Raw genomic sequence first — 27,815 nt, 5'->3', positions numbered from 1 at the left:
TTTAGAACTTTCATGTCACAACATTTTGACTATTGGAAGAGACCAAGTAATTGTTCACCCAACTATTTCCTCCTGAGAACACAGCTAGACTGTCTTCCAACCTCTCTTGCTCTTAGAGGTGGCCACATGACGGGGTTCTGAAAGAAATGAAATTTCAAGTTTGCTACTTCCAGGGCTGTCACATAAAGCCTTCTGTGCAATCTTGAATGTTCTCTCTCTCTTCTCTCATTTGCTGCCCAGATATAGAGGATGCAGTGGAGGGCTCTGAGATTCTAGAGAACAAGAAAGCCACTAGCTGGAAGAAACTTGGGTTCCTGAGTGATGTGTGGAGCAGAGCAGAGCTTCCTCACCAACCTCCATGTGATGGGAGTGAGAAATAAATTTGTTAGCATTTTTTATTACAGCAGCTAGCTAACCCTGATTAATACATTGTAGAATACTGGTATGTCCTTTGCCTCTCTGGTAGCTTCTCTGACTCCTTCCTGGAATTCTCTTCTTTCTCTCATCACCTGAACAAAAGCATCCCCCCAAAATCAGAGCTCTTCTGGCCACTTGCCTCTGGGTCAGCAAGTGACCTACTCCTGATCTCTCTTTTGAGTTCCAGATGCTCATCGGCAGCTTCTTAGGGTTAGCTGTCTTGTAGTTGCAAGCAGATGCAAACCCAAATTCATTTTCTTCCTCCCCAAACTGATTCTCATAACTTATCTTTCACTGCCACTCACTTGTCACCAGGCTTCTCCTAGTCAAACTGGCAGTACATCCCTGTGTGTTTTCAATTCTTCCCTCTTTCTCACCAGCTACACCAGACAGAAGACCATCACTCCTCTTTCCCCCACATCCATCCCCATGCTTCTGCTATCCTCATGGCCGTCTCTCTTCTCAAGCCAGGTGGTGGCACCTTAAGTCCTCTTTTCAGTGCCACTCTCTCTTCCTCAAGTTACAGCACCCTGGGCTATGGCTCTTGTGTGGACTTTTGCAATAGCTGTTTTGTTTTGTTTTGTTTTTAATTAGAAATATTTTAAGCACATGGGGAAGTATAGAGAATAATATAACACTTGTACCTATTACTTAGTTTTGTCAATCCTTAATATTTTGCTGTATTTGAAAATGAAGGGAAAAAAACAAAACTGGTTCAAATCTAGGAGACGAAAAGTTTGTTATCTCTTTCATTGTATTAGGTGGAATTTTATAGTAAATATACTTAACACTAAAATTTGTATATAGTGCCATGTTTAAATTTTTCCCTGTTCCCATGTGTTATTGCCTCCATGTTGCATAAATCACTGATGTAATAGAAACCTGATATCAATCAACACATACCTAAAGTGATTTTATATGCATTTTACAGAGCAAATGCCACTGGGCTACCTAAATGCATCCATGGAACTATATATCTTTTTTCTGTGATTATTACCATAGACTCCTTGGAAATGGAATATGTGAGGTCATCTCTCTCTCTGACTATGCATGTGTGTGTGCGTTTGTGTATAAATATATATTATATATATTAAATAATTACAGGCATATTTGAAACCCCCTACCAATCCGTATATAATTGCATCTAGCTGAGATTTGAATTCTTCTGATTACTAGTGAAGTTACACATTATCTATGTGCCTTTGGTTTTTAAACCTTCTGTGTTTTATTTCTCCCTACAGCTCAATTGAAAGTGGTTTGTCCTTTTTATAGATTTGAATGAGTTCTTCATAAATTTTGGCCACTAATCTTTAATCAGTTCTAGGCATTGCAAATGCCTCTCCCTGTCGGTGGCTCATCCTTTCACTTTGTTTCTGGTATCTTCTTTGGACCAAAGTTTTCAATTTTAATATAGCCAGATATGTCATGTAGAAAAAGCATATGGTTTGTGCTTTTTCACCCAGGCTGGAGTGCAGTGGTGTGATCTCGGCTTACTGCAACCTCTGCCTCCCAGGTTCAAGTGATCTCATGCATCAGCCTCACAAGTAGCTGGAATTACAGGCACACATCACCATGCCCAGCTAATTTTTGTATTTTTAGTAGAGATGAGGTTTTGCCATGTTGTCCAGGCTGGTCTCAAACTCCTGGCCTCAAGTGATCCACCGGCTTCAGCCTCCCAAGGTGTTGGGATTACACGTGAGCGCCATTGCTCCTGATCTTGCTTAAGAAATCATTCTGGGCCGGGTGTGGTGGCTCAAGCCTGTAATCCCAGCACTTTGGGAGGCCGAGGCAGGCAGACCATGAGGTCAGGAGATCGAGACCATCCTGGCTAACACGGTGAAACCCTGTCTCTACTAAAATATACAAAAAACTAGCTGGGCAAGGTGGCAGACGCCTGTGGTCCCAGCTACTGGGGAGGCTGAAGCAGGAGAATGGCATTAACCTGGGAGGCGGAGCTTGCAGTGAGCCAAGATCCGGCCACTGCACTCCAGTCTGGGTGACAGAGTGAGACTCCGTCTCAAAAAAAGAAAAAAAAAAAGAAAAAAAAAATCATTCTGGCCCCTGAAGTCATAAACAACTCATATTTTTGTCTAAACATTTTATTGTTGGGCTATTCACATTTAGGTTGATAACCCACCTGGAATTTATTTCTGCATAAGACATAAGGTAGGAATCTAATTTTATGTTTTTCCCCACATGGCTAGACTGTTGTATCAGCAGCATTAAATATTCTTTCTCTTCTTTCCACCTGATTCATAATGCCTGCTCTGTCAAATATCTAGTTGCCATATACATGGATCTGTTCCTCGCTCTTGATTCTGTTGCCTTTGCCAGTTTTCTGTTCCAGGATTGCATGGTAATTACTATGATTTCGTAGTAAGTTTTGGTTTCTGGTGGGGTAAAGCCATCTCCTTTCCCCATAGCCTTGTTCTTCACATTTGTCTTGGCTGTTTGTTTTGATTGTTTGTCATTGCATAATGAGCTATCTCAAAACAGTAGTTTGAAACAACCACCCAAAGATCAAATACGCAAGTTGGTGAACAAAATCTTTTCTTGTTGTATCATATGCGTCAAGAGCATAGGGAGATGAAGTGAAGGGAGGGCCCACTGTGTGGCCTGAAGAACGACCCGCAGGGAGAAGAAGGCTGCTTACACACTGAGACATGCACAATAGGCATGAAGCCTCCTGGGACTCCAAAGGTCAAGGGCCAGCTCTCCCTCTCCATCCTGTCCTGGTTCTCCTCACATATCCCTCCTGTGGGGCCTGAGGTAGACAAGGATGCCCCGGTACTGAGATAAGGAAAAGGTGTACATTCCTGAGGTCATAGCTTTGGAAAGGTGCCTTCAGGCCTTTGATGGTAGCAGGAGTAGCTCTTTCCCTGGGGCAGGGTGGGGAGGAGGAACCCACATCCTCCTGTCTGGGGCCACTGGTTAATTGGGAATCTTGTCCCTTAAATTCCCCAGCTGAGTCAGCTGCACCCCTGCTCTCCCCTCTTGCCTCCTGGAGGCTTGTGTCAGGAAAGGTCATGCTTCCCCCATCCTCTCCATCCTCCTCTGGCACCTTCAGCATTCCTCTAGCTGTAGCCATAACTGCTTTATATTGTCATTGTTTTTCCATGCATCTCCCCAACACACACACATATACACACACACACACATGAAATCTTTAAGGGAACAGGGACCCAGAAGCATAGTGGCTAAAACTTCAGAGTCTAGAATTCATCATTTACTAACTATGTGAATTCAGGAAATTACTTAACCTCTCTGTGCCACAATATCTACATATGTAAAATACCTTACAGGGATGTTCGAGCCACTAATCCATGAAAAGGAATCTGGCACTCCATAAATGTTGTCTTACTAGAATTAATCTCTGTATCCTCAACCCTGAGCACAGTGCCTGACAGTCAGTAGCCACCCCTAAATGCTTGTGTAATTTATACAGATCAGTCAAAACTGTTGGAGCTGGCCAGGGTGGTGGCTCACCCCTGTAATCCCAGCACTTTGGGAGGATGAGGCGGGAAGATCACATGAAGCCAGGAGTTCAAGACCAGCCTGGCCAACGTGGTGAAACCCCATTTCTACTAAAAATACAAAAATTAGCCAGGATTGGTGGCGCACACTTGTAGTCCCAGCTACTTGGGAGGCTGAGGCAGGAGAATGGCTTGAACCTGGGCGGTAAGGTGGAGGTTACAGGGAGCCAAGATCATGCCACTGCACTCCAGCCTGGGTGACAGAATGACTCTGTTTCAAAAAATAAAAAATAAATAACGTTGGAGTTCTAGGTCTGGGTAAATTCTTTGGTTTTTGACAGTTCGTGAGGGTGGCTCCTGGTGCTGCAGCCAGACCCATGCAGACAGGAAACCCAAGTCAGGGATCATTTGGTGGAGATGGGCTCTCCCAGTGGGCATGCAGTCTAAAATATACACCAAGCACGAAGGCACTGTCAAGAGCCTATAACTATGAAGGACCAGAGGTCAAATGAGGCCACAGTTCAATGCCAGTGACCTTCTCAAAACAGAGCTAGGTCAGGTGGAAAGGCACGGTGCAGCAATTGCCTACCCTTCAGCAGTCAGATCCAGCTTGCAGGAGGAGACTAGGGCAGGCAGGGCAGGACTGGAACCTCAGGAGTCAGGGTGACACCCAGAACACCCCATTTTCTCTTGTTCCCCATCTCCCTTAGCCTGAGTGTCTGGCCCTACAGGCCTGCATGGTTTGTGTCCCCATGGAGCCACAGGCTGAGGACAGAACCACATGCTTGACACTGGGACCCTAGAAGGTGGATGATGGCAGCAGAGCTGTCACAGTCAGAAGTAATAGGAGCTTACCTACCTTCCTCCCAGAGGAACACCTCATCCTCACAGCCTGGCCCTTCAGACCTCACACCTCCCACCCTTCTCCTCTCCATCCCCATCTCTTTCTGGCCACAGTGTAGCCTGATCTCAGTCTCATCCTGTGGACAAGGCTGATGTCTCACTGTGACTGAGGACAAGCCAAGTCCTATTTGACAAAAGCATTCACAAGCCAGCTGCCTAAGGAGGAGATGGTGAGCTCCCTGCCCTTTGACAGATGGAGGCAGAGACTTCATGACTCCTTACTGAGGTTTGTAGAGAGGGTTTTGGCGTCCCATTGGAAGCTAGAATCAGGGATCTTTAAGGTCACCATTGGGAAGTCATGAATCTGCAATTCCAAGCAATCTTCCCCATGATGTAGCAGGACACCACTTCTGGTCACTTGGCCTGAAGTTCCCAGAGTTCAAAGTCACTTCTTGGGGATACACAATAAAAAGGGGACCCCTGTCTCCAGAAGGGCCCTTTGGAACATACGTGGGCCAAGAAGGAGGCAGCCCCCAGCCCACTCTGTTTGAGTAAGATGCAGCTAGCAGACTGGATAACGATCCTGTGCAAGGCAGGGGAGCCCAAATCAGTTTTAATGGAGCTGTGTGGATGGCCATAGGGAAGGAAGGTCCCTTGCCACACACTGCCTGGCAAAGACAGGGCAAGGGCTAGGGCCAGGGAGACTCCTGAGCAGTAGGCACTACCCACATCCTGGCATTCCTTCTGGCAAAGTCGTAAGAATCTCATGTGTAGGAGGAGATTTTAAATCAGGAACACAGGGAAGAGAAGAGGGATCTGGCCTGGGGGTTAGGGCAGGGGCAGAACTCCTCAGCCTGGCTCAGAGGTCCTGAGAGGACAGTTAAGGGAGGGGTCTCTAAAGGACATAGGCACAAAATACTAGCACAATCTGTCAGGATTTCACAGCCCTTGGTCAGAAAGGAAGTGATGGCCAGAGGGAGGTGAGAATTGGGTTACTCAGAGGCACTGGGTTCCAGACCCTATCTACCTGGACTCTATCCTAGTAGGCCCTGGGGAACAGGGGGGCAAGTGCCCAGAAATTTCCTCCATGATCTTATCACAGGCCTCAGACTCAAACCTTCTGCCCTCTAGTTGATAAGTACTTGACTTTGCTTTGCTCCTCCTTCCTCACATCCTTTTAAGAGGAGGTAGCCCCTGCTGGTTGGTAGCTGTCTTTGCCACATGGAGGTCATCCATCACTGGTAAAGCAGCTCTATATCATGTGAGTACTTGGTAAGTGCTCACTGTCTAGTGAATTCTTCCTTCAGTTCCCAGGCCAGTAGCACCAGATCACCTCAGAGCTTGCTAAAAGTGCATCATCAGGCTCCATGCCAGATGTATTAAGGCAAAGTGTCTTAGGTGAGGCCCAGGAAACTATTTTAACAAGCTCTTCAAGTGATTTTTATACACACTCAAGTTTGAGTAGCACTGAGCTAAATGAGCACTTGGTAGGGATGTTATTTGTAGAGCTGATTCCGAAGTTATACAGAGGGTTGATCAAGATGAATTTAGATCGTTTGAATTCTGCAATCCTGTGATTCCAAGAGTCTCAGATCTTTCGACAAGACAGACTTACCCAAGGGAAACTGCCCAGTCTCTAGCACCTGCTAGGAGAGCATCCCAGGGGAGCCATGTTGTCTGCCATGTTACACCCTTCCCCACAGTTGACTGGACCAATGGCAGCCAATCCACAAGCTGGTTCTTGACATGTGAGACATGAAAAGCTGCCTCCCACAGGGGTGAATGGCAAAGCTGGGTTAGCCAACTTCTCTTTTTCTCTAGGAAATTTGAATGGGGAAACAAAGAAAAAGGAAACACGTAGATAAGCCATGCACGAGGCAGCAGGGGAATGAGTAGTCACCAGTGCGAGTCAAGGTTTAGAGTAAATAGGTACTAAGAGTAAGTATAAGCCAGGAAATTTAAAAAGACAGGAATAAAGTTGCACAGGAAAGCTGTGGTACTGCTGTCCCAGGGAAGGGTCATTCTTACTCACAGTGGTTTTCTTCTTTTGGAGGTCATCATAAACATGGTAGGATTCACCCTTGCCTGCAAAGAAGACAGTCAAGGTTAAGCAGGGAATCTCTCCCAACCCAACTCCTATGGAAACATGAGGGAGATATTTGGGTCCTGGCTGGGCAGAAAGGACTTTGTTGGGAAAAAGGCCAGGGCTGGATCAGTGGCCATGTTCTGCCTGAGGAGGTCCCCAGCGCCCAGCAAGAGTGGTGTCCAGGGATACGAAGGAGCAGAACAAACTGGCTGTCTGTGGTTAATGTTCATAAAATCCATAAACTTAATTATGAGTTCCAGATCACTGAAAATTCCAAATTTAAAATTAGACCTGAGTATAATCTATTTGCTGATGAAATTATATGTAGTACTGTCTTTCCAGTTTTTTGAACCAGGAACTCCAGTGTGATTCACAATTTACCTACTACCACATACGCAAACACACTCATACACTCTCACACCCAGACACATATTCACACACACTCCTAAAACAAAAGTTTAACAAAAAATGGGTAAAGCATCATGACATTATGCTCTTCTATTATGTTTTTATAAAAATCCTATTGTGATCCATTAAATTGAGTTTGCACTGATTAAAAATATATATATAAAATTTTACAACCCACTGATTTATTTGGATTTTCATAGCTTGAATAACTAAAACCAATGAAGTCCAATATAATTCTGGCCCACTCCCATGTTTCAATCTTGTCAACAGAAACATCTTCAGTGTACAGGGTTATTAAGCTCACGGTACCTACATGCCAAACAAACCAACCAACATAAAACAGCAAGGAAGGAGGTAATATTCATTAAAGGGGATGAATCTGATAAATCTTACACAAGATGATGCAGTTTTTTTTTTTTTAAAGTCTTAACCTAAAAGATGGCAATAAGACATGATCCAAAATGGATACTAGCACACCTAGTTGTAGACAAATTGGCACTGAGTTGAATTGACTTTGGGTGAGCTGACCCGGAGCCTTAGAAGATGACGGGTCCACCACCCTCAGGGCTGCCCAGGATGTTGCTCTGGCAGAAGAGAGGAAAGCCATTTGGGGCTCCCAGGGGATCTTGGCCACTTTACCTCTCAGGCCCCAGTTTCCTGGTTGGTAAAATGAGCATAAGAATCCTTGTCCTCGTGGCTCTCAGGCTGCCTTAGAAATGGCTAAGCACTTGGCTGTCTGCTCAGAGCCAGCGACCAGGACTCACCTTTCCTAGCTCTTCCTCAGGCTTTCTGGAGGTACTGATTGCTGAGAAGGACGAGCAATAGCAGCAGCACAACGGCCACTGCCATACCCAGGATGATGGACTTGACTGGGGGGCTTTGGAATAAGGACCCACCTGGTGAGGAAAGTCAGAGCCCAGACCAACCTCCTGCCCTGAAAGTCATCCCCCCCGCCATGCCTGTTGTCTCCACAGGCCCTCCCCAGCTTCCAGCCTGTCCTGAGGTCCCCTTCGGCTCAGCTGACCAGTACGCAGCCATGTGGTTGGGGGCTCTGCTCCACAAACCATGTTGTCTAGGGCAAGTTATTCCACCTCAGGGTCAGTTTCTTTCTCTGTAAAACTGGAATGTTGGTTCTATCTCAAGTCCTTGTCTCTTTCCCTTTTGCAACTGTTATCCCTTGACTTTCTATCTGGTCTCCTATGGCAGGGTCTCCACCCAGCTCTCCTGGCACCCTTCCCTTAACCCTCTCTAGGAGACGCAGTGAGCTCTCAGAGTATACTGATGTCATTGACAAATGACTCTCCCAGATAAAAAATACATTTTAATAGGTCCCATTTTAAGTCAAAGGAAGAACATAAAGGTAGACTGTTTTATACCAGAGCAGGCTTTTAGGGAAGATGTCTGGGGTGTCAAATGTCAAAGGGGAAGGACAAGCAGTTCAGGGACATCTCTCAGCTGGGGTGATCAGCACCCCTTGGTTTCTGGTTTAATCTCTTGATGCAAGAAAGTATGGTTTGCAAGAGCCCAGCGTTCATCGTCTGCAGCGATGGTGGATGGAGAGAAGGGGCGGGAGGACAGAGGCTGGAAGACACTGTCAGTGCCCGTGGCTGGGGCCTGAAAACCATCAGGCAGAGGTAGAAAACAAAGCAGGCCACAGGTTGTGGTAACTACAGAGTGTGCCCTTTCCCTAGACAGACCCACAGTACTCTGGGATAGCTCTCCTGCTCTTACAGGTACACGGTCAAGGGCTGGAAGGGGGACAGAGGTGAAAGAAACAGCCTTGGTCATATTCTGTGCACTGGACTGGGCCCTTCAAGTCCGTATTCTCCTTGAATATTCACAACAACCCTGTAAGACAAAGGTTGCTATCCCCCTCCCTTGGACCTGCTCCCCTTCCCCTCACCTGAGGCCAGGAGTACCAGCAGGACTCTCAACAGCGGGTGTGTGGCCTCCAAGGTCATGGGTCCTCTTCTTGAGCCGGGATGGTGGGAGGAAAGTGAGGGAACGGGGAACCCCTGGGGAGCGGGAACCAGCGCTGGCAGGATCTGGCCCTGGGGATGAATTGCTGAGGAAGGCAAAGCCTCCCTTGAGGAAGCAGGAGGCCTGTGAGGAAGCGGGACGCCTTGGCCTATATGACCCCCTCCAACTGCAGGGTCTACATCTGGGCCTGGAAAAGCCTCAGCCTGTCCTCTGTAGCTCCTGTTGGGCTTCTCTGGCCCCAGCTTCTTCCCGCTTCTCAGGCCACCTCCCTCCCACTGGGGCTGTGGGTGGGGAAAGCTGGGAAAGTCCAGGAAGAAACTATGATGAAATAAAAAGCTCTTTCTCCTCTCTCCCCTCTGTTCTACCACTTCCTCCCCAGCCTGAAGTTTCTCTTCCTCACCCAGCTAACGCACAGGCTGAAGGTGAGTGACAGTGTTAGGGGGCCTTTTGGAGGTCTGACCAGAACCTGAAGACCCCCGGCTCCCAGGGTTTCGAGACTTCATGCCCAGGCCTGCCTGGGAGCTGGAGAGTTCCATGGGGACAGGAGGGGAAGAGGAGAAAAAAGATGGAGATTTACTTCCAGGAATGGAGGTGCAAGGGGTGTCTATGGCAAAGGTGGGAGAGAGTAAAGCCTTGGGAGGGGAAGATGGGGATGGGAGGAGGAGGGGAAAGGATATCTCAGTCCCCAGATCATCTCCTTCCCCAGCTCTGAGCTGCCATAATCACTCCAGAGCCTTTGATGAAAGACGACACTAATCAAACACATTTTAAAAAAATTGTCCTTATATGAACTGTAGAAAATCAATTTTCACAGGCTATTGACAGTTAATAAACAACAAAGAAAAGAAAAACTGTAAAACTGTGGTGCTGCAGGTTGGGTTCCTGGGCACAGAGTCAGGTGCGGATTAGCAGTGGAGATTTAAAGCGCTCTGGGACCAACGTCTGGGGAGGAGAAGAGCAGGGAGCAGGCCTCAGTCAATTCAGAAAGTCTACTTTGCCAATGTTAAGGACAGGCCCACAAGAGCCTCAGGAGCCCTGATGACAGGTGCCCAAGGTGGTTGGGGCACAGCTTGTTTTTATACATGTTAGGGAGACATGAGACATCAATCAATATATGTAAGATGTACATTGGCTCCGTCTGGACCAATGTACATTTGGTCCAGGGTGGGTGTGGACGGGGTAGTGGGAAAGGTGGCTTCCAAGTCGTAGATAGATAACAGACAAAAGGTTGCATTCTTTTGAGTCCTCTCTTAGTTTTTCACTGAATACACAATTTACTCTGGCTCAGTGAATCTGCATTTTTACATAAACAATAGGGCAGAGAAGCACTCAGATATGCATTCATCCCAGGTGAGCAGAGGGATGACTTTCTGTCCTACACCTGTGGAGATCAGCTAGCAGTTTACCTTGCCAGGGTGAAAATCAACACAACTGTTTTAGGGCCAAGATCTTGAGGCCCACAAAGAATTGTCTTGTGGGCAAATTGTGAGGGAGGTATATAGTTTTTAAATCTTTGTAGTTATCTTATTTAGCAATAAAATGGGAGGCCAGTTTGCCTGCTGTAGCTCCCAGCTTTACTTTTCCCCTGGCTTAGTGATTTTGGGGTTCTGAGATTTATTTTCCTTTCACAGGCAGAAGGAGAAGTCAGATGCAATAGAGGCCATAACGAGACTCAGGCTATCCTGGGAGGAGTTCCGAAGATAGGATGGCCCTTGAGGACTTGTCAATCAGTCAGGGGAGGTGGGGTGTCCTGGAAGGGGAATCTGGCCTTGGCAAGGTGGCTCTCTGTAGCTGAGGAAGACTCCAAGGGAGCTGGCAGAGGAGACCTGCCCTCACTCCTAATGTCCTGCATGAGGAGCCGGCAGCACGGCACCCACTCTCTCGATTTGATCCAAAGTGAAGGCATGTTGCAGCCATTGAAGAGAACTGTAAACCTAATGCCTGCTTGCTGGACTCCATGCAGGCATGTCTACATCCAGGAGGTGCTGGATTTACTTTATTTGTTCTTCCATTGGCCATGATGATCAGCCCTTCCCAGGTGTGTGTTCTATGTCCACAGCCTGTTGCTCAGGAAGCTTTGTTGTCTCACCTGCTAAAGTGAGCAGCCTGTCCGATGCCCCACCTGCCCTGCATCTTCCTGCCGTGGATCTGCTGTGGATCTGGGTCCCCGGAGCTTCAAGAAGAAGGTTGAGAGAGGAGGGAGGAAGTGAAAGGCTAGCATGTTTAGGAAAGTGTCCAGTTGGGGCTGGGGATATGAGGCTTGATCTACAGCTCCTCAGCCCCCTGTGTCCTTACCATGGAAGTTCATATGGGAGCAGGCTCCTAGGGTGAGCAAATTGTGCTGGTTCACTTGGTTCCAGAAACCCTTTAGGGGCAAACAGGGACAGTTGGTCACCCTCACGGCTACCGTGCCCTACTTCAGGACACAGCTAAAGGCCTCCTCTTGGGTCCAGCAACCACCTGGTGTATGGCCATGTCCCCTTCCACCCTCCACAGCTCCTTCTCGTCAAGCCTCCCCACGGCTCCCAGCTGCCATGGCCTATGCATTCTCTGCAACTTGATCTTACCTCCTGACTCCGCCCCATGGTTTGGGCCTCAGATAGAGCCCCACCTCCTCCCTGAAGCCTGCTTGGCTGGCCAGAGCCTGCAGGATTCCCAGTTCCCCCATCTTGGAAGGACTTGAGGACCTCCTAGCTCTTGCACTGTGGCATCTGACCACACAGTGTAAGGTCTGGGGTGTACCCAGCAGTGCCGTGTCTCCCATCCCTCAGAGGCTGTGAGCAGATTGAGGCCAGGGCTGGCTCCTGTTCTTTCCCAGTGTGTCCCACCTCACTTAATGCTAAGCTGTGTCCATGCAACTGTTCTGCACACATTACTGGAAAGTGATCCTGATCCAGACCCCAAGAGAGGGCTCTTGGATCTCACACAAGAAAGAATTCAGGGTAAATCCATACGGTAAAATGAAAGCAAGTTTATTAAAAAAGTAAAGGAATAAAGAATGGCTACTCCATAGAGCAGGAACATGGGCAGCTTAGCTGCTTATATTTATTGTTACTTCTTGATTATATGCTAAACAAGGAGTGGATTATTCATGAGTTTTCCAGGAAAAGAGTGGGCAATTCCTGGAGCTAAGGGTTCCTCCTCTTTTCAGACCATATAAAGTAGCTTCCTGATGTTGCCATATCATTTGTAAGCTGTCATGGCGCTGGTGGGAGTGTCCCTTAGCATGCTAGTGCATTATAATGTACATATAATGTGCCAATCTATCTCACCCTGTGACTTAGAATGCCTAACATCTGGGAATGCAGCCCAGTAGGTCTCAGCCTTATTTTACCCAGCCTCTATACAAGATGGAGTCACTCCAGTTTAAACACCTGACACACATACCCGAGGAAGTGAGAAGAGGCTTCAGAGCTCATCTCCACCCTCCTGTTACAGTCTCACCAATGCACCACAATGTAGCAATCTCTTGTTGTTTGAGGTATCACTGGAGTTCTTTGTCTCACAACCATGAAAATTAAGAGCATGGACACCAAGAATGAGGTTGGAGTTTAATGAGTGAGAGAAGAAAGCTCTCTGCTGTAGAGAAGGGGCCTGAAAGAGGGTTGCCATTTTTACAGTTGAATGCAAAGGTTTTTATAAGAAACTGATGAGGACTGGGTGATCATTTGCATAAGGCAAATGGTAGCTTCACCGTGTCCTTCTAATGTGCATGTGGGCCCTTAGCTTGAGTTACTCCATATTGCTTTGTTCCCCTTATTGCACATGTCAGGGGACGAAATTTTTCATTGTGGGCATGTTTGGGCAAGTCACCTGTGTAGTCTGTTTTATCTGTGAGGCTGTGAACATGTCTTAGCCAAGCCCCCCTGTGCAAATTCCCGTATCTGTGCCTGCAGCTTGATTTTTCAGGCTGTTCTTTTGTTTAAAAGAATTCAACCGAGAACCCACCCTAACTGCCTGCCTGACTGGTTTCTTCCTTTCTCCTCTCTCACTCCTTTTCCAGATGAGGAAACAGGATCAGAGAGGGATAGTGACTTGCCAAGTTCACACTGAGATGAGTCCACTCTGTACCCTCCCCTCCTCAAAAGAGGACCTTTCCAAAGGGGCTGTCATCAGGGGGACCCCAACATCCATATAGTGATGACAATTGGGAACAGATAGGACAAAACTAAGAAATAGAATAATAGAATCCTAAGGTCTTAAAAGTAATGTGGGAAACAACATTAGAGCTAGAAAACAACTTAAGAAACAATAGTAATGAGGCATTTGCATCATTGTACAATGCTAATACTATTTTATCTTGAAAACAATCTTGAGAAGTAGGAATTATTGTCCTCTTTCAAAAGAGAGGAAAAATGAGGCCAAGGGTTAGTGACTTGCTGAGGGTCACACAGTGACAGAGTGGCATCCTGGTCCCTGTCCCTCACTTATTCCCTAGGGATCCTCCCCTTGGGCATCTCACTCTCAGAGGAAGCAGGTTCATCAGTGGTGCTGGTGGGAGCTCCTGGGGAGCTGTTTTCCCCCAGGTAGGTTAAGCTCCCTCCTAGTACACAACAGGATGGTGGCTACACCATCATGATAGGGAGAACAGCTATCATAGATGGTTGCTTGCTACAGAGATGGGTGCGTGTGTGTGTGTGTGTGTGTCTATCTGTCTGCCTGTCCTGGGACCAGAGCCATCAGTTCTTCAGCCTCAGTCTTCTCTCTATTGCCCTCTCCTGGACATAGGGAAGAAGTGCCTCCTCCCTGCTGTCTCCCAGGATTACTCCCTGCCTCTTCCACTCTCCCCACATCCATCCTGAAGTGGCCCCTCTGGCTGTCCATCAAGGTCCTGGTTGTGTCACTCTCCTGGCCATTAGAACATCCCTGACCCAGAATTGAATGCACAGTTGTCACATTTATCCCCAGGTACTATTCCAGTCACTCCAGGTCAGTAGACACCTGTGTGTGTATGTGTGTGTGTATGTGTGTAGGGGAATCCAGACTGCATTCTCCAGCCTTCACTGCTGGACCCCAAGCCAGTGGTCTGGACAATAGAGGCTGAGTCTGAGCCCTGAGTCAGTGGGTGGGAGGCAGAGTCCTCGGGCCATTGGGTCCCTGGCCAGAGGCTACTTGGGCTCCATTTTCCCTGCCCCCCTGCCTGGGCCGGTCCTCCAGGCTGTGGTCAGTTCCAAGTTGCTGTCTTCACTGTGTCCCAAGTGTGTGTCTTCTCTCTCTACCCTGAGGAGTAAGAGTGGGGGAGCGAGGGTGCTCCACCCTTCCTCTGAGCCATGGTCTCCCCACCAGTGTCTGTGGGGTGAGCACCCTCCATACAGAGCCAAAGTCTCAGGCACCCCAGGGTATGGACTTGCTGGAGGCTGCTGGGTCCCCTGTGGGAACTCAGACTTGGAACCCAGGTGTGGAAGCTGGGGGAGAGAGCCCCAAGTCCAGCCTCTGCACTTCAGTCCTGGGAGAGGCTGACCCTGCAGCCCAGAAGCTCTTAGCTGCCTGGTCACAGCTTTCTAAGGAGGCAGCGGCCAGCAGGTGGCAGCAGTGAGAGCATGGGCTCTGCGGGGTCCCAGGACAGGAGGGAGGAGCAGCCCCACTCAGGGCAGGGCCATCCAGAGGCCCAGCAAAGGACACCTGGCCCGACAAGGGAAGCTGCCAACTCCTCTGTGGGTCCCCAGCTTTTAGTCACTGTTTCCTCTCCTCCAGGATGAGACATCACCACCTCTGGGAATCATGAGCCCAACTCTTCCCTAACCTTAGGGGAGGCTAAAGCAGAGCAGAGGGAAGCAGAGGACACAGTGGCCCTGGTAGGGAGGGCAGCTCAGCCTGATAGGGTTTCTGAGGCAGACGGGAGCTGAGGTTCTCTGTAAACAGCACTCTCAGGGTTTGCCTGCCTCCACCAAGAGACCTGGGGTCTGCAGCTCCGAGCAGAAACCACTGGGCACATTTCCTTGGGACTTTCTGACTGATGCCCTTTGCTCTGGACCCCTCCCCAGGTTCCTGCCGCCCAGGAGAACGCTGGGCTGTGGGGCTGCTCAGGATGGCAGCCTCTGGTTTTGGGAAGTCCTGGGTGAGTCCAGCACTGCACAAGTCCTCCAGCTTCATCCGATCCAGACTGGCCCCAATCTGTACCCCTCCTCTAGCCCCCTGGGGCCACTCTGGGAGAAGCTCCCCACCCCATGCTTAAGTGGCCTCAGATCAAGCAGACTTCCACATGGGGCTCTGGTCTTCTAGGTAGGTCACCTCTAGAAGGATCGCTGCACATGCTGTAGCCTGCAAGAAACAGGGAGAGCTGAGGAAGGGTCCTGCCCTGCCCACAGTGCCCCGATGCTCTTCCACCAGCCCCAGCCCCTTTCTGACTCTGCCTCTGGTTCCTTCCAGGTCACCACCTTAAGGCTGTGCTGGGTGGTCTCCACCTGGCCGCCCTCCTCCCCAGGTGGAAGCCTTTTGACTGGACACAGGCCAAGGGCCATATCACTTGGGGACTTGAGGTCATAACCCTTAGTTCAGTTACCCAGAGCTCTGCCCTCAGGCGGCTGGGAGGTGGGCTCTACTCACTTGCCATGTATCTCTTCTTCCAAACCCCATAGACTATGATCGGTGTCAGCACCAGGAGGGTCGGCACCACCACAAGCACAGTGGAGTAAACTTCCTGGTGCCTGAGGAGAAGGGACAGGGCAGAAGTGGGTGAGCACCAAGGTCCCCCATCCTAACCCACTTTGGGTTCGGACCAGCAGCAGAAACCCTGAAAGCATGCCCTTCTTAGGGTAGACAGCCACTCTCTTCCTTGCAGACCCGGCCATAGAAGCAAGTGTGACATCCGGAGTTAAGAGGAGGACGTCCCCAGGTAGAGGGAGCATCTCTCTACTTTGGTACCTCTCCTCCATTATGCCCCCAAATCTGTTCATCAGTGAGGATGAGGATTCTAGGAGACTCCCATTTGTGTCTAAGAGATCAAGATGCTTGCTCTCCTCAAGGAGCTTGAGGATGCCTCTTCCCCACTCTGTCCTCTGTAGCAGATGCTGTCGGGCCCCTGCCTGTATCCCCTTGCCAGTATCATTTCCACATACAGATCACCAGCACCTCCTTTCCTGTGGGCGGGAGGCTGAGGCCTTTCTCTTGTCACTAGAGTCCTCCATGCCACACACAGCAGGCAGCCCTCTACCGATGACCAGTTGGAGTTGGTATGTAACTACACGGGCTCCTCTGCCCTGTAGATGTGTGTTTGATGCTGGATCTGACTCTCCCCATTGGGATTAGGCTCTTGTGCACAGTAGCCACCTGGTTAAGTACTCTTTATTAGAGGCCTTCCCTGCCCTGTTCCACTCCCCTACCTTTTTTCAGTGTTCCATATAAGATGCATATCCCTGCCTCAGAGTCAGCTTCTCTAGAGAAACCCAAAATTAAAGCAACCCCCATTTTCCACTTCCTACTCCATGAGGTACATCCTTGCCCTGTCCTCACCCTCTCCTCTCCATCCATAGACTCTTCAGGCCACCCATCCCCTGACATGCTCGTCTCTGACTCTCATCCCACCTGGCCCTAATTCTACCAACTCTCATTGCCCTCTACCGTCATCTCCACAACCCCTGTCTCCCCGATACTCCTCCCACTGACCTTCTTCTCTGACTCTCCTCCCCCACAACCTTCATTTCCCCCCATCCTCATCCCCCTGACCCTAATGCCCCCAACTCTCATAGTCCCCTGCCCTCATCCCTGCAACCCTCATCTCCCCCCACCTTTATCCCCGACCGTCCTCTCTGCTGACACTTTGCCCACCTTCCTCCCCCAACTCTTCTCCCCACTGACCCTCCTCCTCCCTGATCCTCTTCCCCCACCTCCTTTCCCCTGCCCCTCCTGTCCCTACCCTCCTTTCCCCTTCCCCTCCTGTCCCTACCCTTCTTTCCCCTGCCCATCCTCCCCACTGACCCTCTTTTTCCCTGCCCCTCCTCTCCCCACCCTCCTTTCCCCTGACCCTCATCCCCAGTGACTCTCTTTTCTCCTTATCCCTCTTTCTCCTGCCCTTCCTCCCCATGACCCTCCTTTCCCCTGCCCTTCCTCTCTCCTGCCTCTCCTCTCCATTGCCATCCTTTATGTCACTTCCAGTCCCCCACCTCCCATTCAGAAGCAGGCCACACTGGGTTCCTGGGGAGCAAAAGGGGAAGGTCAGATATGAGACTTGCACCTCCAAGTCTGTTTGGGCACTAGGTGCTAGTGCCACTCAACCCCAGGCCCCATGGGTACCTGATGGAGGGTATGGAGGGTAGTCTGTTGAGCAGAGATCTGCTGGTGAGGTAGAGCCCTGTGGTGGGCGATCTGTTGCTGAGGTGCCCAGACTTAGTGGAGATGGATTCTGGGCCAGCAGAGGAGTCCCTGGCATTGCTGGGAGATGCAGTCACTGTCTGGGACCCCGTGGTCCTCCTGGGTCCCTGGCTGGTGGTGCTGGTGGCAGTGAAGCTGTAGCCTCTCTTGGTGGCAGGTCTGGTGGAGGCCAAGAGTCTAGGCAAGGTGAGGAGTCCCGGGGTGAACATCGTCACACCAGTGGTAAAAGGGGCATCAGAGCTTGAGGTAGGGGCTTGGCCAGTTGTGACAGTTCCACTCTTGAGGCTGTTGGCCAGATGTGTGAAAGGAGTGTTCCTCTCAGTTTTGGGAGCTGAAGGACAGAGAGGGAGGAACGTTAGACTGACTTGGGGACCTCAATGCTGGGAGCAGTTCCTGGCAGCCCACACAGTTGCCCGGAAGCCTGGATAGGGGCATGTCCTCTTCTCTTCTCCTTGACCTTGGGCCTAGGATTCTGGCTGCTGAGTGATCAGATGTGTATTTGTTCAGAAAATAATATCAGGAGGAAGGAAGTAGGCATACTGAAGAAGGGAGAGACTACCACAATTTCTTTTTCCCCTCCCATGTCAGGCCACCTGTTCCCTCTCCATCCCCATTTCTCTGTTGTCACTTTCCAGGCCCTCTTCATTCCTATGGGCCAAAAAGATTTCCAAAAAATAATGTCAAACAGGGACTTTTCCAGCTGTTCCATAATTGACAAGTAGCGTCCAGAGATGAGGACAAGGAGACATTAAGGGCCTCAAATTCCAAAGAAAGCTGCAGTCAGTTGGGGTCAGACACTTTCCTTGGGGACTCACTAAAAGATATCAAACTGGTCCTGCTACACTCACCATCAATCCAGCCCTTTTCTACCCCATTTTCTAGAAGAAGCCTGGGTTTTGGATAGTGGATGAGGAGGGAGGTGGAGGAGCTGTGAGGCATCGACCTAGCAGTGAGTGTTGGTTTTGTCTCAGCACAGAATGAGAAAATTGGAAACAGAGGCTGCTACATCCCACTACTGTGCATGGAAAGGGCAATTTCCTAAGGGCCAAATGGTCTTCATGGAAAGTGGTTGAGCTTGAGCCATTTTTCTAGGGAAGGGGACCCAGAGCAAGCAGCATTGGTAAGGATAGGGATAGAGCAAGAGGCTCACCTGGAGTCAGAGCTCCCACATCCTCATACTCAGCAGTGGGGACATGTCTAAAGAACTCTTCAGAGAACTCACACATTAGTGCCTTGGGAGAGTATGTGGACACTCAGAGAGGATCTCAAAGGGCTGGCAGACAAGGAATGACATCCAACAGAGACAGCATTCCTACAATACTCAGTTAAGCCACATAACCATCTCCCCCTCCCTCATTCCTACATCAACACACTAAGAGGGCCAAGAAGAGGTAACTAAGAGGAACCCCGCCTTCTCCACAGCCCAAGATGTAGGATGGGGAGCTGGGCAGCCAGCAATCTTCTTTTTCCACTTTAGGTGCCTTGGACCATACAACCTGGTCTTCAGGGACAGTGGAATATCCTACACTGCTAGATGACTAGAGTTGGTAGTTGGACTAAGGATTTTTTATTTCCTAATAATCGAAAAGGTCCTGCGAAGTTGAAATCTTCACAAATTATCCTTAAGAGGTAGAAAGTGAGATTTGACATAACACGATTAGAGGAAATGATGAGACAAGATAAAAGCATGTAATGTTTAATGTTTCTATCCCTACATATTAAGACTTCAGTGAACCAGTTTCAACTTCGCTGGGTCTTACTCGGAACTGGAGAGGGGAGGAATGAGATTTGGCTCCACATTTTAGCAACAGCATTTTCTCTAGTTTAGACCCCATGGAAGATGGAGATGCAATTGGGTTAGGCGAATGGGGAAGGGTGGATAGTAAATTACATAATAACTGGCTGCCTTTTTCGGGCTCTTTAGCTGACTCCTTTCCCTTTTCTATCTAATAAATGTGGAAGGACCCCATGGCTTGGTGCTCCACTCTTTTTTGCCTACACTCAAGGGAGAACTTTTAGATATTGATATTTTTAACAATTTTATTGAGATATAACTCACGTCCCATTTATAGTATAAAACTCAATGGCTCTTTATTATGGTTACAAAGTTATGCAACCATCATCACAGTGAGTTTCAGAACATCATCATCTCCAAAAGAAACCCCTTACCGTTTAGCTATGACTCTGTATCCCCTTTTCCTTCCCCCAGCCTTGAGCAACCACTAATCTACTTTCTGTATCTATAGATTTCTCTAATTCCCTGGACTTAAAACACTATCTTTATAGAGATACTTTCAAATACATACCCTAGCTCTGACCTCTCACCCGAGTTCCAGGCAGATATATCACTGCTGGCTGCATTTCCCCACTTAGGGTTCTAGGAGGTATCTTAAACTTAACATGACAAAAGAGAGCTCTTGATTTTTCTCCTCCAAATTAGCTCCTCTTTCAGATTTACCCTGCACTATCAAGGGGACCATCATCCACCTGCTGATCAAATAGAAAACCCTGGGTCATCCACGATTCCCCCTTTTGGCTCACCTCTCAACTGAGCAAATCCTGTCCTACTTCCAAAACAGACAAGCTGAACAGAAAGTCTGAAAAACAGATTTGAGCCCATTCACATCTCTCTGCCACTAGTGCCTACATTGTACTCCAGGCTACTGCTATTTCCAGCCAGATGCCCACAATGGCCTCTCTGCCCATGTTCATACCATTCAACTCCATCCTCAACAAGTGGCCAGTACATTCTTAAAAACAAGTCATGACACAGCTCTCTGAGCTTTCTAGTAGCTTCCTTTTATACCCAAATTCCAACTTATGGTCTTTGGGGCTGCTTGACTCTCCAACCTCATCGTTCATTGCCTCACACTCCATATGGAGCGACTAAATAAGCCTTATACAAGCCAAGCTCCTTCTGACCTCAGGACCTTTGCACATTTAGCTCTTGCCACAAAGCGCCCTTCAAAGCACCCAGATTGGGGGCTGGAGAATGCTCACCATTCAGGGCTCTGCTTGGTGTTGCCTGCTCAGGGAGGTGTTCTCTGACCCCCAGTACTTCAGTAGCTCCCCCACGACCGAGTCACTTCCTAGTTCATGAAGACCTCTAGTTACCTGCAATTATTTGAAATACTTCCCAGTTTCTTATGAACACCTCTTGTTTTCTGCAATTATTTGTCTGGATAATAAGTGTGCCTGTCATCTCCCATAGGGCAGGATTGTGAGTATTTTTGCTCACTATCCTTAGAGCCTAGAATAGTGCCTGCCATATAATAGGGGCTCAATAAATTATGTTGAAGCAATGAGTGAATAAAACACAGCACAGACAGTGCCAAGTTTGAACCTCATCTCAGCCACCTGCTTGCTCTGGGACCCCAGACAAGCTCAGAGTCACATTGGGTTTTCAGGTCTCATTATCTTCATCTGTAAAATGGTGAAAATAGTGCCATGAATAGTGCCATAAAGGCACTTTGAAAACACTACAGTGCAACATGTCCATTGATGGATTATTATCCTTATTATCTCTGATGTTAGTGGAGTGTGGGGCAGGGAGGACTCCCTCCACCCGTCCCAGTGCCCCTGTAGCCTACTCACCTGGAGACACATCCAGCTGGATGCCCATCAAGGGGTACAGGGTCCCAGAGGTGTTGCGCATGCACCAGTATCGGCCTGAGTCCTGGAGCCTGAGGGCCTCCATGGTGATGTTGACCACCTTGGCCTGGGCATCGTCCTGCAGCAAGTAGCGGGGCCCTTTCACCCAGACTCGGGCAAAGCCAAGCTCACACTTCTTCTTCCTGACTTTGCACCAAACCTTGCCATCCATGCGGCTTTTGTAGCCCTTATAGGAACACTGCACAGACAGAGTCTCCCCTTCGAGGAGCCTCACTTTTGTGTATACGCTGTCAGCAGAGGGGCCTGCAGAGACAAGACTTGTTGAATAAGGTCTGGCAAGAGGAGAGGAAGAAGGCATCATGAAGGTTGAAGATCATGGCGAAGGGTGAGGTGGATAGTGTCCTGCTGTCATGAAAACCACAGACTGATGGGGAAACATAACCCCATCCTCAGGGAGTTTTCCCCAGCCTGAAGGGAGGTAAACGGGCCCTGAAAACAGCTAGCTCCCAGTATAATGGGGGACACACAGACCCCCCTCTCAGGGAGCTTTCAGTCCGATGGAGGAGGCAGGTATATCCTTCAGGGAACCCCAGGTCTAATGGAAGATACGCAGCACTTACACTCGGAGCTCCATCAGACACAGCCCCTCTCCTCATGGTATTTTCTGGTCTGATGGGAGAGTGACAAGCTCTGTCTTCAGGGATTCCCAGGGAATTCATTTTTGTTTTGTTTTGTTTTGCTTTTGAGATGGAGTCTCACTCTGTCGCCCAGGCTAGAGTGCAGTGGTGCGATCTCAGCTCACTGTAGCCTCCACCTCCTAGGTTCAAACGATTCTCCTGCCTCAGCCTCCGGAATAGCTGAGACTACAGGCGCCCTCCACCATGCCCGGCTAATGTTTTGTATTTTTAGTAGAGACGGAATTTCACCATGTTAGCCGGGATGGTCTTGATCTCCTGACCTCATGATCCACCCGCCTTGGCCTCCGAAAGTGCTCGGATTATAGGCGTGAGCCACCGCGCCCGGCCTCCCAGGGAATTCCTGTGAGAAAAACCCAGGTCATGCCCTCAGTGAGACAGATGCAGAGACACAAATACAAGTTATTAAGTTCTGAAATTTCAGTTCCAACTAATTAGGTGGATAAGAAAATCCAGTATTTGAAAAAAATGATTAATAGTTATTTATTTCACAAATAGGTTCACTGTAGTCCTCTTTAAATAATGTTTCCTTAGTTCATTCTAGCTGGTGTTTAGTTTTAAAATATCCTAGTTACATAAAACCCATAGATCAAGCCTGTTCAAATGTACATGTAAACAAACTCCCAATGGTGTGTGAACCACAGGATTCTACAATTATTCACTTTCCACCTGCAATATCTTTCTCTCTATGCTGAGGAGTAAGATGTGGTCCAAGCCCTCATAATCCACAGTCTGGTAGAGAGAGAGCAGAACTGGGGTGTGCAGGGTGACTCAGGGGACAGAGAGAGGGAGAAAGCTGCCGTGGGGTCCCTCCACCCCTCTGCCTGCCCTAAGCTCACCAGTGACTCTTGTGATAATTTCACCCCAGAGCCTTCCACAAAAACACATATAAAAAGACTCTTCCCCATAGTAGAGAACAGAGAGCACACATTTTGGAGTCAAAACAAACAAGGGTTGAAACCCTGTTTTTACCATTTAGCGGTGTGATCAGGTCACTTGTTTGATACAGAAATATCAAAACGGACACTTGACTGATACAGAAATATCTCTGCTTCTTTATCAGTCAAGTGAGACGAGCACCACACCCCTCACAGGTTGCTGTGAGAATTCTGCCCCAGGTCAGTGCTTTGCACACAGTGCGTGCTCAACGCATGCTTCCTTTTCCCACATGCTAGGGGCTCCCAGTTCCCCAAGGGAACCCAGAGCTGTGACAGTCAAGGGCCCAGAACCCAGGACATCTGTCCCACCAGAACCCAGGATATCTGTCCCAAGTCCCACCCAGCAGCCACTAGAACTGAGGCTCTGCGCAAGGCAACACCCTGTCTAAGCATCCCTCTGTCCCTTGCAGACTAAACAGAATGATCCAACTTCATTATTTGGTGGATGAGCCCAGGATTTCTTAGCACAGGAGAGACCCCTTTCTGCCCTGGCATTGGGAAGCTGTTTCTTTACTCTCTGGGAGGTGCAGAGTTGGGTGACCTTGGAATGGGTCTCCAGGGCACTGTCTTCATGTGTGTCTACACCTCCCACCCCTCTCACAGGCAGTGGTGAGTTTTGCCAACCCCCACCATGCCCAGAACTGAACAGGAAGTGGTAACTTTGTTGCCATGGCAGCGAGAGGGGCAGGAATGGGTGAGGTCCCTCAAGGAGCATTGGTTTCTGTGAGGTGGGAAAGGCATTCACACGCTGGTCCCTTCAGGACAGAGGCAGGGACAGGATGTGGCATCAGCATTTCAAGAAAAATGCTCAAATTCAGTTCAAAGCACGCATGATGCAATGATTGCTGTCATAACTAAACAGGGCTTCCTGACAGAGGCCAAGCAGAGAGAGCTATTTGTGTGAGGAAATTGAGGGCTCTGCTTTGAAGCCTGAGGAAGCCTAGCAGATAAAGGGGCCAATGCAGAGAGGGTCCAGAGCTTTATCTTAGCTTGGGAGGCCTGGGTTAGCTTTGCCTGGGGCCTGATATTAGGGTAAAGAGCTACTAAGTCAGCCCTAATCTCCTCCTTCCCCAACCCACAAAACACTAAACAAGAAAATTGCTGGTAAGGAGGGTAAGAAAAAGGCCCTGAGCTCCTGCCTCTGTACCCACTCCCTCCTCCACAAGGCAGCCCCTTCTCCCCTTACCTGAGACGCAACCCTGTGGCCACAGCAGCAGCAGCAGCAGGAAGGCTGGGGCCATGGTTCCATTCAGCTGGTCAGTGCCAGGCCTGGAGATCCAAGGTGAGGGCCCACCTGACACAGGATGTGCCACCTGGGCCTGCCAGGGAAGGACCTGGGGTTCTAAAAGTGAAGCTGCCCATTTAGGGAAGTGAGGCAGTGTGGGACCCACTGCCTCCAGCCAACCGCAGGGATTCATTGAGCCCATCATGAGGGCGGTGCTGGCAGCTGTTTCCGCCCTTTTCCTCAGAACTTCAGGCAGGTGTGGCTGCTCCACCCAGTCTGGGGCCCCAGGCCAGGGAGGACTCACAGTCAGAGGGCTCTCCGCCCTCCCCAGTCTCCCCTGGAAACTGGTCCCTAGGATCCAGCTAGGGGACTGGGGTGAGGCTTCTAGAACCTCAGGTATAGACTTTCCTGGAATCTTCTGGGCTCAGAGACCCAGGGGCGCAGGCTCTCAGGCTGAGATGGAGCATCTCTGACCCTAGTTTCTTACATACACACATTCACAGGGAAGTTCTTATAAACTCTCATTCATTCATTCATTGCAGATTCTTTCTGTTCCTTCCTCTCTCTCTCTCCCAGGCTCCTGGCTGCTCAGAACAGTCACTTGTGTTCACTGTTGCAAATAACCTCTTACAGGCTCACTTGAAATCTTACTTTTGTCAAGGGCAAAAATGCAAATTGTAAGACTCAGGGCATAAAGTTTGGGTTGAGGGAGGGGTTCCTGTACTCTCACACATGGGTGTGCATGCGCATACACTCACACACAGTCTTTGTCTTTTATTCACTTTCACACACACACACACACACACACACACACACACACACACACACGCCCATGCAGTCTCACACACACCCCAGCGGCCTCTCCTTTTCCCTATCCATGCGTCTCCTGTCTCTATCCCTCTCTCTGCCTCTCCTCCTGTCGTCTCTACTCACCATCAGCTCCCTCTAGACTCCTAGTCCCTCGTGTAGGCTTCCTATAGCCACCGCAGTACTTCCCCTCACCCACCTCATCTCAAGAGCCCCTTCCTCCCCTGCCTCCAGCCTCTGTCAGCATGCAGGCAAGCACCCTCCACTTCCTTCTGCTCAACGCTATCTCGCCTATACAGCCACCAGCTCCAGTGGAAATGACCCAGCACTTGGTCCAAGACCACACCCTTCACTTACCCCAAGGCCTAGAATCAGAAGCATCGATTTCTGATGTCCAGTACCTGTGTCATCTGCTCCTTCAGTGTGTGGGGACCCAGCTGGACCTCCATGGTTATGTATGCTCCCCTTACTCACCAGTGCCATGTTTCTACTCCTTACATGGGACTGTCAAAAGGTAAACTGAGGCACAATAAAATTGTAAACAGATTATTTGAGCAAACAACAATTCATGAATCAGGCAGCTCCAAACAGAAGAGGTTGAGGAGCTCCACTGGGGGAATGCAAGGGGAAGACTCCTACAGGACAAGTAAAGTGAAGAAAATATTTAATTGGTTACAGTTATACAGTTCCCTTATTTGGCCTATCCTGTTGGAAAGACCCTAGTTATCTACATAAGCTTGTTGACTTCTTCTGACTGGTTGAGCTTAAGTTCTTTTCTTCCTTAATGTACACATTTACAAGAAATAGCTCAAGTTAAGTTTCACTGATGTTTGCAAATCAAGCAAAGTTGAGGTCACTTATGAGACCTGTTTTTTTTTTTTTTGTTTTTGCACAGGGACTCTTCAGGCCTGGTCTCCATTTTCATTGATTTTAACAGGACTCAGAGCAAAAAGTCCTCAAGCTTTCATGGCCACAATCTTAAACTGACGTTGGACCCCCAAGCTCCAAGCAGAGAAGTCTATCTTGACTGACCATAAGCTTTTATAGTCTCTCAACTCATTCACTCACTCATTCATTCATTCATTTGTTCATTCCCACAACCTCATTGCTATGCATGGGGCTAGGTAGGCACTGGGGGCACAGGAATGAGACACAGTTGTCACCTGAGACCTCTCAGCTCACAGGTGTGTTTTGTTTTCCTTCTTCACCCTTCCTTTTTCAATGTTTCCCACCCAGTCTCAGAACTTCCTGAGCTCCCTAAGTTCAGAGGCCACCTCCCCTCCCCAACACATGCAGTATGTTCCTTCATCCCTTCCCCCATCAGAACAGTAAGCTGCTTCAGGAGTGGAGGATTTATCTCTTGTGGGGACTTCATGGGCTTGGAATCCATGATTCTATGAAACCGATACAGTGTGCCCAGCACTGAGCCAGGCATCATCATCGAAAGTGTGACCCTCGGGATCACTGTGCTGATGAGGGTAGAAGGGTTCAAACACTCATTCACTGACTGAGGAAGTATGTACTGGATTCAACCTTTCTTAAGAGAAATTTGGAAGCATTGGTCAAAATCATTAAAAGTATGTATACATTAGACTTTTACATCTATCATTTGATTTAACACAGCAGTGTATTTTGTCTTTATATTTATTTTTCCCATTAAAAAATTAAGGCCTAATTTACATACAGCACTTTTCATCCTTTTCAATGAACAGTTCTGGGAGTTCTAGAGACTTGTATCCAATGCCATAATGGAGACAGAGAAGAGTGCCATCATTCCCAAAAGTTTTCCCCTGCTCCTTGTTAGTCATCCCTTCAGTCCCAGACAAACATTGATCTGGTGGAGTTTTTTTCTATCGTTTCTCTCTTTCCAGAATGGAAATAGTACAGCATGAAGCACTTTATGTTTATTTATTTTGGTGAAGTCCAATATATAATTTTTATGGATCATATTTTTATGTCATATCTTTTGCTTAACCCAAGGTCACAGTGACTTTTTCAACAGTTCTGTGAGCTATAATTCACATAATATAAAACTGACCCACCTAAAGCATACAATTCAGTGCTTTTCAATATATTCACTGAGTTGTACAACTATCACCAATTTTACAGCATTTTCATGTCCCCTCCTCCCAAAGAAACCCCATGCCCATTAGCAGGCACTCCCTGGATCCGTTTCCTATTACTGCAGACTGGGTGGCTTAAAACAGTATTAACTTATTATCTCGCCATTCTGAAGGCAGAAGTCTGAAGTCAGTATCACAATGTACTGAGATGAAGATGTCGACAGGGCTACAGTCTCTCCAGAGACTCTAGGGAAGAATTTGTTCCTTGCCTTTCCATCTTCAGGTAGCTGCCAGCATTCTTTGGTTTGGGGCTGTTTTACTCCAATCTTCAAGGCCAGCATCTTCAGTCTCCCTCTGCTCCATCTTCGCATCACTTTCTCCTCTTTGTGTTCAAATCCCCCTTTGGCTGTCTTACATAAGGATACATGTGATTGCATGTAGTTCCCATCTACGTAATCCAGGATAATCTCCCCATCTCAAGATGTTTAACTTACTCACATCAACAAAGATCTTTTTTTTTTTGCCATGTAAGGTAACAATCACAGGTTCCAGGGATTAGGACACAGATATCTTTTAAGAGGACATTTATCAGCTTACCACAGTCCCCATTCCTACAGTCTCAGGCAATATATTTATTATATATACAATCCCAGGCACTAATATTTTTGTCTTTATAGACAAAAATATCTTTAATCAAAAATTTCTTGATCAATTCTGGACATGTCATAAAAATATAATTGAACAATATGTGTTCCTTGTGGCTGGATTCTTTCATTTAGCAGAGTGTTTTCCAGGCTTGTCCATGTTGTAGCTGTACTTGTGCTATACATTGTATTAATACATCATTCCTTTTAAAGGCTGAATAATATTCCACTGAATGAATATATATGTTTACCATTTATCAGTTGACAGATATTTTATTTGTTTCCACTATTTAACTATTATAAGCAGTGTTACT

General features: G+C 48.3%; 1 protein-coding gene across 1 annotated transcript; it reads right to left on the bottom strand.

Moving 5' to 3' along the window:
• Window positions 1–12,746: 12,746 nt before the first annotated feature.
• Window positions 12,747–24,966, bottom strand: TREML2 (triggering receptor expressed on myeloid cells-like 2). Its single transcript, XM_011944037.1, has 6 exons — window positions 24,921–24,966; window positions 23,949–24,104; window positions 21,112–21,432; window positions 17,440–17,848; window positions 15,754–15,854; window positions 12,747–15,468 (listed from the first exon to the last, which is right to left on the bottom strand). Exons 2-6 carry the CDS (start codon window positions 24,001–24,003, stop codon window positions 15,389–15,391), a joined length of 966 nt encoding a protein of 321 aa, XP_011799427.1. The 5' UTR covers window positions 24,004–24,104; window positions 24,921–24,966; the 3' UTR covers window positions 12,747–15,388.
• Between the last annotated feature and the right edge of the window lie 2,849 nt (window positions 24,967–27,815).

This window comes from Colobus angolensis, unplaced genomic scaffold (genome assembly GCF_000951035.1).
Source record: "Colobus angolensis palliatus isolate OR3802 unplaced genomic scaffold, Cang.pa_1.0 Scaffold105, whole genome shotgun sequence".
NCBI classification, from domain to species: domain Eukaryota; kingdom Metazoa; phylum Chordata; class Mammalia; order Primates; family Cercopithecidae; genus Colobus; species Colobus angolensis.
Note: the sequence above shows the minus strand (reverse complement) of the source record. Positions and strands in the feature narration are given on the sequence as shown.

What these genes read in the sequence shown, in the direction of transcription:
- TREML2 (XM_011944037.1), bottom strand. Translation starts at nt 24,003, where the DNA reads ATGGCCCCAGCCTTCCTGCTGCTGCTGCTGCTGTGGCCACAGGGTTGC. An exon ending in GCCACAGGGTTGCGTCTCAG is followed by an intron (nt 21,433 to 23,948) that starts GTAAGGGGAGAA and finishes TTGTCTCTGCAG; the next exon opens with GCCCCTCTGCTGACAGCGTA. An exon ending in CCAGCTGGATGTGTCTCCAG is followed by an intron (nt 17,849 to 21,111) that starts GTGAGTAGGCTA and finishes TCTGTCCTTCAG; the next exon opens with CTCCCAAAACTGAGAGGAAC.